This window comes from Arachis ipaensis, chromosome B06 (assembly GCF_000816755.2).
Source record: "Arachis ipaensis cultivar K30076 chromosome B06, Araip1.1, whole genome shotgun sequence".
NCBI lineage: Eukaryota > Viridiplantae > Streptophyta > Magnoliopsida > Fabales > Fabaceae > Arachis > Arachis ipaensis.
Window position 1 is genome coordinate 114,669,458 of NC_029790.2, and position 10,891 is coordinate 114,680,348.

Genomic DNA, 10,891 nt, shown 5'->3' on the forward strand with positions numbered 1-10,891 from the left:
ATTAAAAATATAAATTTAATAATAATTAATTTTTCATTTTATTAATATTCTAACTTGAGAAAATAAATTTTCAAACGGAAAGCGTTGCAAATTCTGTAAAAGTAATTTTGTTCTCTTGCATATGTACATGTGTATTGCAGAACATTCATGTCAGTCTGACACAATTCCCACATCAAACTCTTAAATGACGAAGATTTCCTCCTTTAGTATCATAGAACTCCCCATAAAAAATACTAAGTTACTAACAACTACCAATTACAATATTACATGCTAACTTTTAACAGTAATTATATTTAGCATAAAAAATTACAAATATTTAAAGTACTATACACCAAGATGTTAAATTTATTAAATTGGAAGGCCACATCAACCAAATAAAACTCCAAAAGCTTAATTAGGAGACAAGAAAGAGAACGAATAAAGATGAAAATTGGAAAGCATGAACTTTAGGAACTTTCAGGAAAGCATAATAAAACAGTTGAATCAATTGTTTGTTACTACAGCTATAAACTTTATTCATTGTTGTTATTTTGCTTGGCACATGAAACTGAGACCTTGCACCTTTTTATGCAAATATTCCCTGTGCCTTACTTAACAATAATCAATCCCCTTTATTATTTTGGCGAGGTTCCTTCATCATGTGGTTCATGTGTTCCTTCATTTGGTTTGAAATGGAATCGTTATATAGCCCAATCACTATTAGCTGGTTCCTTTTCTCCTTTAATTTCTCCATAATAGAGGAGAGCCACTCCCACTTTTTCAAAGCCAAGAGCTTTAACTACAGATCACTTATATATAATACGCAAAAATCCTATAAAAATATACCATTAAATCCGTTATATAAATACATATATTAATCTAATTTATTTTTTATGTATATTTTGTATTTCGACATATATTATATACATGTGATTGATTTAGTAATTGATCTTTGATATTTAAATAGCATGATATATTTCTAAATTGGCACTAAGGTCAATTTTGTTAATTGTGTTGAAATAGAAATATAAGCACGTACGTCAAAACAAAAGATATAAATTAATTAAAAAAGACAAAAATAAAAACAAACTAAATGCTTTTTTTGTCAAACAAAATTTATATTTTATCTATGAAAATTATAAGAATAAAAACAAGAGATAAAATTTTCCCTTATTTCATTTTTTTTATTTTTAATATTAAGACACTTATCATGATATATAAATATACACCAACTATTGAATTAGCTTAATTAGCTTAGCTAGGGTTCATGACTGTGGTGCTTGCTTCACATGTTACAATGGTTGCAGATTTATACAATCCCCAAAACATGATCTGCTGTATACCATTACAGCATGTATGTAAAACGTTACATCTTCATCTTACATTTCTTGTTTTCTTTATTTAATTAACATTTATACAGGAGCACCGAAGAAAAAGAGAATTACAAATTAAAAAATGAAGAGAGAATGCTCCTTGTCACCCTGCAACAGTAACCTTTCACTACTCCCTTATTGTGAGTTAAAAAAAAAACCATGGCAAAGGGAGATAGTGGTTGCGGCTTATAGACTTAGCCAAGAATGAATGAGGGTTTTTTCATGCTGCATTGTTGGTGAGCTCTTCTTGCTGCCTCTTCAAAGATTCCTGCTTTTGAAGAATCATTTGCCTGCGGAATCTCTTAATGAAAAGAGCAGCACATTGATCAATCTCATCCTCCAACTTAAATTCTTGTCCTCTCTCTTCCTTCGAGTTCTTCACCAAATCAATCACCGACCCTTCAAGATCCAAATCCTCTGAATCAAACAGCGTGTGCGTCAGATCAGGGTACTTCTCATCATCATCACCATCATCACCACCATCATCGTAGTTGTAGTAACAACCTCCTTCATCTTCCACGAACTGCGTCTCGCTTGGATTCGGAACCTTCTCGTAGCTCTGAGCGTTGTTCCGGAACAACACAATGGCGTTCTTGTTCTTGTTCTTGCGATTCTGATTCTGATTGTGTTCGTTCTCGTTCCCATCTTCCAATAAGAAATTGTTGCTGTTAGCTTCGTCTTCCTTATTATGATGGCCCAACACGGAGTGGAACTTCTCCGAGATGGAACTCATGAGGAACTTCTTGTTCTTCATGAGCGAGAATATGATCAGACGCGCCTTTATGGCGTTTGTCTTCGACTTCAATGCGAGTGTCTTTGATTTCGCCATTGCGCTAAGACCGGCTATGATCTTCTTTAACAACCTCGACGCACTGTTCTTCATCTTACTAATAAGAATTATAAATATAAAACAAGTATTAAAACTTTAGAAATTGTATAGGAAGTGGTGAATAATTGTATTTTGATTGAGGATTTTTGTTGCTGTATTATATGACACTAAAATTGTATTTTGGCACGAAAGGATGCAAGGTGGGTAGATGGGTATATATAGCAGAAAAACAATGGTGGAATGGGTTTGGATATTTTTTATTTTTGAATTGTATTAACTATTAAGTGTGTGTGGCAACTAGCTGTGATGTGAGAGAAAAGAAAGATTGAGGGTTAAGAAAAGAGGAGAAAGCAGAAAAAAAGGTTTGAAAGTGAAAGTTAAAGGTGTGAGATAAAGTAAGAAATGGGGACACCTGGCGTGTTCTGATAGGGTACGTGAGGAATGGCTGGTTCACTGGTATACGAAGCTTCACAATTTTATGGTGGGCAGAAATTATTAGTGGGGTTGGGGGGTTACTTGCTTTTTTGAATTGAGTTCTCTAGATTTGGGTTAAAAAATGTGGGGGAGCTGACAGATGAGTTTTATTTCTTCTCTTTGGTACTGTTGGTATTATTTATTATTTAATGTTTAATTTAGGACAAGTTTAGTAGTTCTTTACTTGTGATTTTGATTGGAACTATATATGCAGTTTTATGAAAATTGATTGTAAAAAAGGTTAGTTTGCTTGTGCATATGTAAACTAATTTCAAAGTCCAAGTGTTAAATGATCAATCCTTCGCTATCTGTAGTTCTGTACATCTATTAAATCCCTTTTATATATGGGCAACAAGGTCATTTTTAGTGAAAAGAAATGAAAATTGATTAATATTGACTCAAATATATCATAAATAAAATAAAAAAAAGTGTTAGATTCCTCAGTATTTGTGTTTATATATGTTATAAGTAGTTAAACTAATTATTTAGAAATGGAATTTTTAACATTATTTTATAAAAAAAATTCGAAACTAGAGATCAATACATAAAAAAAATAAAACAAAATTTTAAATATCAGAATAATCATAATAGAACCATAACAATGAAAAACAGAATCAAATAAAATTAATAAATCAAAATAGAAATTTAAGACAATAAAATCACAAAATATTAGAATCAAAATTTAAAAACATTATTGACAATCACAGATTAAGAAAATCTGAATATTAAAATCAGTAAACTACATATATTAAAAATCCTAAAAAAAATACCTTCAAGAGCATAGAGGTAAGGAAGTACTCGAGGGTTGGACGCGGCAGAATTAGAGAAGAAGTGGCCTGGACCACTATGGCACTGGAGCCAAGTAGGGTGGTGCGCGACGAAACTGGAGCAGAAGAGGGTGGAGCATAGCAAGAATAGAGCAGAGGAGGATGGAGCGTGACGAAACTAGAGCAGAAAAAAAGATGGAGAACAGCAAGCAGTTGTGACAGAAATTTCTAAAATTCATATTAATTGTTTCACATTTTTTTTTGTCATTCACGATATTTTTTAATCTGATATGTCAATGATTAATTTGTTGCAGAACTAAATTCAATTTAAAGGTCTATTATATAAGACAAGATTCGAATTCAGACACTTATTTCAACAAACAAAAAAACTGACTAGTAGATTAATCTAAATTGATTGTTAAAAATATAAACTAATACCGTTAAATTTATCTAAATTTGTGTTCGGTTAAAAAGCATAGCCTTAATTGATATTCATGATTAAATTAAATTGAATTACGAAACCTCAAAAAATCTATTCCTGGAATCATTCAAGAATTGTTTGAGAGTTGGACTAGTATGCACAATAGAAAAGAAGCACAGAAGACATGGCTGATTGGGTTCTTTGCAGTGATTTGGAACGTCTGGTTGGAACGCAATGCCAGAATTTTCAATAATAAAAAAACAGGTGTTGATATCATACAGAGAAGGACGTTTTTGAGTTACAAAAAATGGACTGATGATGATTCTTTTGATTGTTGATGGCAATGTCGAAAATAACAGAAAATCTATAATTTTTGTATGCAGGTTTAGTTTGTGTACGTTTGCTTATGCTCTACTTTATTGTGTTGAACTTCCTTTATTTCAGAAAAAAAAAAAAAAAAAAAAACTTAAAAAGAGCCTATTCTTTTCTGCCTTAGCCGTTTTCAATTTCATTTTGTTGCTTTCAATTATTTGACTACTGCTTTGGGGGTACCAGTACCTATGTGAAGCTTTTGAGGTAACTGAGAAAATGGGAACAGAAGCAAACCTATCTAACCGGCCACCAAGGTGGCAACACAACAATCACTGTTCAAGGCTTTTCAATTTAGACAGTGCAATAATTTCTTGGGCTCAAATGACCAAAATAACCATCAACCTCAGACTATTAATAATTTAATAATTGATTATAAATCTTCTTGTCCTTTGGAGAAAATGAAAAAGGCCACTTGGCCAATATTATATTGATTTATTTTGGATAGAAATAAGAATCTCATTTGCTTAGTGCATTCAAACGAAGAAGGTCACGCATTCTTAGGCACTAGCAGTAGTGATAATTACTGCACTAGTTTCAAAGTGGCGTGTGGAAGGTTGAAATGTTTTGAATGAGTACCAAATGATTGTGTCTCTCATCTAAAGAAAGCTTAGCGCTTAAGGCTACAAAGTACAAACACAACGGCTCCACATTTTTCATTTGGATCCTCTCTCTCCCTCCTTTTTCTTTTGTTTTCATGCTTGCTAATGGAGCTCTCAAACCGCTTTGAGTTACGGAATAGCAAGTCAAAATTAGAAAACTAGTTCATTCGTCTTTTTTAGAAATCAAGAAAATCTCGATTTGATTCCTTCAAATTAACGAGTTAAATAGATTGATTTATTTGATTTTTATTTTTGTTAAAAAAATTATATTAAAAATTAGATAAATTTAATATTTTTTAATTAACATAAAAAATTTTATTATACATTTATATATTTTTATACTCTCTGCATATATAGTTCTATTTTTATAGAGAATTGGCATAAAAATGATGTATTTTGTTTTTGTAAGGATAGTTTGTGAAAATATGGTCAAATCAAACCACCAATTTTTGTCTGACAGACTAACGAAAATGTGAGTAAAAAAAATTTAAATTTATTTTTTTGATACATATTTTGCAAAAATATGGGAGAAAAATTACAATCTATAGACTTAACAAGCAAAGAAAAAAAAAAAAAAGCTTTCGTAGGGTTCTTCCTCTCACGCAAAGGAAACAAGATTGAAGCCTTATGAGGGTTGTTGCCGCCGCTTCAGCTTGGACTGCGATGGCCTTCCTCCTCTCTTCTACTACTCCTCTTCCTCCCTGAGACCTCTTTTCATTTATTTTCTTTTTTTCTTTTTCTTTTTTTCTCTTTTTTCCTAATCCTTCATATTTCTCTTTTCAGTTTCACTCTCACTCTCACCAACTACATTTTCATCATCTCTCTCTTTTCTCTCTTTTCGCCGATCACAATCCTGCAGTATCCCGCTCTTGCTATTACCTGCCTTTTCTTCTTTCTTTTGCAACCCTTTCTTTCTATTTCTCCCTATTTACTCTGTTGTTGTTTTGTAGTTTGTTCATTTTTGTTATTTTTCTGTTTCTAGATATCTAGATCTGAAATTCACATCTAGATCTAAAATAATTTTTATAGTTGTTTTTTCCTCTCTGTGGTATTTTGGTCCTCTTTATGAGTGTTTTGGTTATTGTATTTGAGATTTGGGATGAAGATTCAACAAGGAGAGCTGGTTCACAAAAATATTTTTAGATTCGAGAGGCCTTTGGATCTATTCAAAGAAGAAGAGATGATATTTTTCTGTGTTGCAGCACTTTATGTATAGAATTAAAAATAAAAGAGATTATGATTTATCTCTGTTTCTACCTTATAAGATTCTTTGTAATCGAACTTTGCGCCTCCTCTCAAATCATAGTTCAACATAGAATTTTTCTTTTTTTTTGTTTAGTTTCATATCTAATGTGTATTTTGCAATTTGTAAGTGCCATTTGGCTATTTCGGTGAATGAAAGTTTTCTTCCATCAATAAAAAAAAACTACAACCTATTTTTGCATATAGTGCCTGCCTGCAAAAATAAAACCTTCAATGTTTCGAGTCTTGCCTGTCACTACAAGAATTTGACAAATTAGCAACAAATTTTTGTGAGAAATATTTTTTGTCACTAATCCATCACTAACTTGTGAGGAATTAGTGACACATTAACGACAAAATTAATGAACGGTCACAAAATATCCGAACTTGAGAAAAACGACTGATTAGCGAGAGATTCACGAGTAAGTTTGGTTCTCGCAAATTGACTTTTGTAGCTAAAAAAAGAGCAAAAAAGTTTCCTCGCTAATTTATCACAGATTAATTAGCGAGTGACAATATTGTAGCAAATCAGTCACTTAGGAGTTCAACCGAATAAAAGTAAAGTAGCGAAGGATATTATTGTCACTATTCCGTCGCAAGTGTTTGATATACAATTAGCGAGAAACAATTCGCACACTAGTTTGTCGCTAAATAAATTTTGTGTGAAAAGGCTAATTAGTGAGGAACAATGTTCCTAGCTAATCCGTCACAAAGACTTGAAATGCATTTTGTGATGGACAATTTCCTAACTAATTTGCCACCAAAATTTTTATTTTTAGCGAGCAACTAGTTTCTCGCTATTTCGTCGCATAATATTGTAAAATTTAAAATTAGGGTAGCGACAGAAAACAGTCGTTGCTAACTCATCGCAACAAATAAATCATTCGGCTAAGGAAGTGTTCCTTGCTAATTAGTCACTAAAGTAGAAATACGGATATTAAGCGCCTAGGACCTAAGTAGCGTTTAACAACTGACACACTTAGTTCGCTGATTTCAAGTCGCTGATTAGCGGACGAAATACATTTAGCGAGCGACTTGGCAACTGCAATTTTGCTGCAAAGCAAAAGCTATATCCTACCTATTTTGTAACAAATTACTCGCTAATCTCATTGGAAATCCGTCACAGAGTTATAACAAATCTAAATCTAATTGAGAAAATTTTAAAAGTAATTGGTCGCAATTGAGTCACTAATTAAAAGTTTATTTAGTGAGGAATTAACGATCGCTTAACAACTGATAGACTTTCCTCGCTTATTTCATGTTGCTACTAATTTGTGAGGAAACACGTTAGTCGTCCTTATTCTGTCCTTATTTCATATTGCTACTACTCACTAACCTCTATATAAATCCATAGAAAATTCATGAAAATTTTGAAGCAAATTTGTCAAACACTCTAATATAATTTGTCATAAATTTATCACTAATCTAAAACTATTTAAATGAAAGAATAATTAAAGTCCTAAAGTCGTGACTAATAATTAGCTAGCTAATTTTTAATAATTAATAACTTACAATATTCTAGCAAGATGTCAATTCTAAAAAATTTTACAAATAACTCAAAATCAAAATCTTTTTCTTAAAAAAGGTTTTTTTTTTCTTTTCAATTAGATCACAAATTTATTGTTATTTTTAATGGGAAGTTTGTTGTTAATTTGGATTGAAGTTTAAATTAATATAATTTAAAGACAAATTTAAAAATTTAATATTTTTAAGAAATGGGAGCATAATGTTGATAATTTTTAATCACAGAATATACTAAAAAAATATATAATAGATAAGCTAATAAAATTGTTATATATGAGAATTTATTTGCATATGATCGTACAAGTATTATTATTAATTAAAACCATTTTAGAATTTATTCAAAAAGATTAATTTGAGTTAGCTCTTGAATTAATTAGGATTGTCGAAATGAGCCAAATTCGTCGGACTAGCTCATTTACTTGATTTAAATAAATAGGTATTTGACTCTAAAATCAAACTCGTAAAAGTGCTTAACAGTTTGTTTAACACTACAACAGAAGCGGGAGTTAGCGGCGACAAATTTGGGGCAGTTTAAATAAATGCCACTATCTGGTGATCTTGGGCAGTTACTGCAGCGGTTTAATTCCTCAGCCACCATATCATTTGATTTATGGCAGATTTGGAACAAACTGCCGAAATTATCATCTATCCTATTATATTAGATAAAGAGAAAAAAAAGCCCCAATCTTCATTAGAGAAAAAAAACCCCAATCTTCATTTTCATTTTCTTTGTTACATCTAGCGAAACTCTCCATTCATCTTCTTCTCTATCTCAGTCGAGAGATACATAGGTTCCTTTTCCCCCTTTTCTCGAATGGCGTCATCACAGCTTCCTCCGTCGAAATCGGCTGACCGGGACCTCACAATCGTCTCAGCCAAGCACCTCGAAAACGTGAACTGGAAGAACGACGTTCTCAAACCCTACGTCGTGTTCTGGGTCAGCCCTGTTCACTGATTGGCCACTAAATCCATCTTCCTCTGTCTAGTGTCATGCTTTCGTGCCTCCTCCACGGTGCATGAAACCCATACTCCCTCATCCACGGTGCGTGAAATCCCTAATCTCCGATTCACCCTATGCCTCTGTGTGGTTGTGGAGTCGCGCGGCTGCCATCTGTCCTTATCTCCCCGGCGTCGACCTTTCACCTCTCCGCCACAGATCATGAAACCCTTGTTTCCCCTTATATCTTCTATTAGTTGGGGTTAATTGTGTCTTTTTAGAGTTAGGGATTTGAATGTACTGAATTTGATTTGTACTTTCTGTTTTTAATTTATACAAGTATATATGGTTATGGAACATGGGATTGAATGATTCAATAAAATTTATTGGTGGATTCTTTGATTTTGATGGGCAGGAGGGGGCAGAGGAGGATGTTGATAACAACAAAAATGAAGACATAACTGGAGAGCCTCTTGAGATCGATGACAAGGAAGATGAACAACCGGTGGAGTGGCCTCGAAAGACTTCGAAGTACATGACCAAGTACGAGCGTGCCCGGATTCTGGGTACCCATGCTCTCCAAATCAGGTTTCATTCTAACTCCCTGATGTTTAGGGTCTGTGTAGCTTTAGAAAGAATTTGTTGTGTTCAATATTTACCACAAGAATGCCATCTCATGGTTGATTGTTTTGTTTATCTTGCAATCAGTAAGCAAATTTGGGGATAAAAAAATGAGATGGTAGTTTTGTAGTTAGAATTGAAAATAGAAGATGAAAAAGAATTAACCTTAAGGTTAAGGTTTTGCTTATTATTTTTTTCTTTGTGATGACATAAAATGCTCCTTCTTAAATGGCAGTATGAATGCTCCTGTTATGGTGGAACTGGAGGGGGAAACTGATCCGCTTAAGGTAATGCACTTCCTTTTATGTTCTTTTTACTTGATCTTTGCTTCCTTCTTGTAATGTTACGATATTTGAGTACATTGTGACTTTGTGAGTGTTTTCATTGCTAAATTTGTTATGCCAGATGACAAATATTAAATCTCCAAATATGTGTTAGTGTGGTCATATCCCCTAACATTTAGTATTTAGGTTCTTTCCCTGTAGTTTGCTATCCTTGAAATGCATATTATAGTATTTAGGTTCTTGCCCTGTAGTTTGCTATACAGTTGAACAAATAAGTTGCTAATACACAGATGCATAGATTGTTCATTATATTGGTTCTAATTTCATCAGACATTGGTTTATCTTGATCTATCACGTCCCATGTGTTTCTCTTGTTTTTATGTTTGGCATGTAAACAAGTTTTACTGTCATTGCATGCCTTCTCCTAGCCTTTCCCTTGAAATATAAGTTCTCAGCTTTAGATATTACACCATAAACTGTAGTTTTTAATTCAGTTTGATGATGACATGGTTATTTTAATATAGAAATATAGAACTATGGATTTTATTTTGATCTGCAATGAGTAGAATTTTATAAGTTATTTGGAGCAGGTTTGTTTGCATTGAATATGCCATGCTGCACATTCTCTTTGTTCCTATGTTATCCTTATTTGTTAATGTGCTGCCAACAGCTTTGATATTTCCTCTAGTTTTGAGCATTCTTTCATAGGTCTAGTTCCAACTATTTTCGTTATATTAATTATTGAAGATACATATTTTGTTTGAGCTCCTCTGTGGTTTCTTCCTTTTACTTAATCAGTCGTTTGATTTCACTAGCTTTGGATTTATTTGAAAAGCTACCGGCAAGTGGTTCTGAGACAGAATCGCTGCATACTTTTGGTTCAGATTGTTGGGATCTGAAAAATTCCCCTTTCAATTTGGTCTTAGATTTCAATTTTGGTTCACATTATACCTTTTTCTTCTTGATTTGGTTTCAATTTAGTCTTTTATTTTGGTTTTGGTCTTGCCATGAACAGAGGACAAAAGGGGGTGAAGCAAAATCTTGACTTACAAGACGCACCGGCATCTCCATGAAATGTTGCCACCGCAACGCCAGGCATGTTCTTCTTCTCTTTTAATATGCCCAAGCCAAAATAATGTAAAATCATGCAGATTGCTAATAATTCTCACCTTCTGGAAAGGTCAAGTATGAAGTTTGCTCCCCTGAGGCATTGAATAAACTATTGGTGAAGTTTGGGGTGACTCAACCAGCAACGGACACTGCCTAGTTTGCTCTGCTCTTCCATTTTTTATGCAAGTTTCATTAATGACAATGCTTTTATTTTTGTAATGAAAGTGACGTTGTATTTGCTACACCTATAGTTGATTTTCAACACAGATTGATGATATTTGCTTTCTTGTTGACCTATGATGATTTGTTGAACTTTCAATTATGTTAGTTATTGTGTTGTATGACTTTAGTGTGTCAAT

The 10,891-nt window shown here is 32.9% G+C and overlaps 1 protein-coding gene across 1 annotated transcript; it reads right to left on the reverse strand.

The window, feature by feature from the left end:
* Positions 1,154 to 2,434, reverse strand: LOC107604906. The gene has a single exon (XM_016306620.2). The coding sequence runs from the start codon at positions 2,233 to 2,235 to the stop codon at positions 1,573 to 1,575; it is 663 nt and encodes a 220-aa protein (XP_016162106.1). The 5' UTR covers positions 2,236 to 2,434; the 3' UTR covers positions 1,154 to 1,572.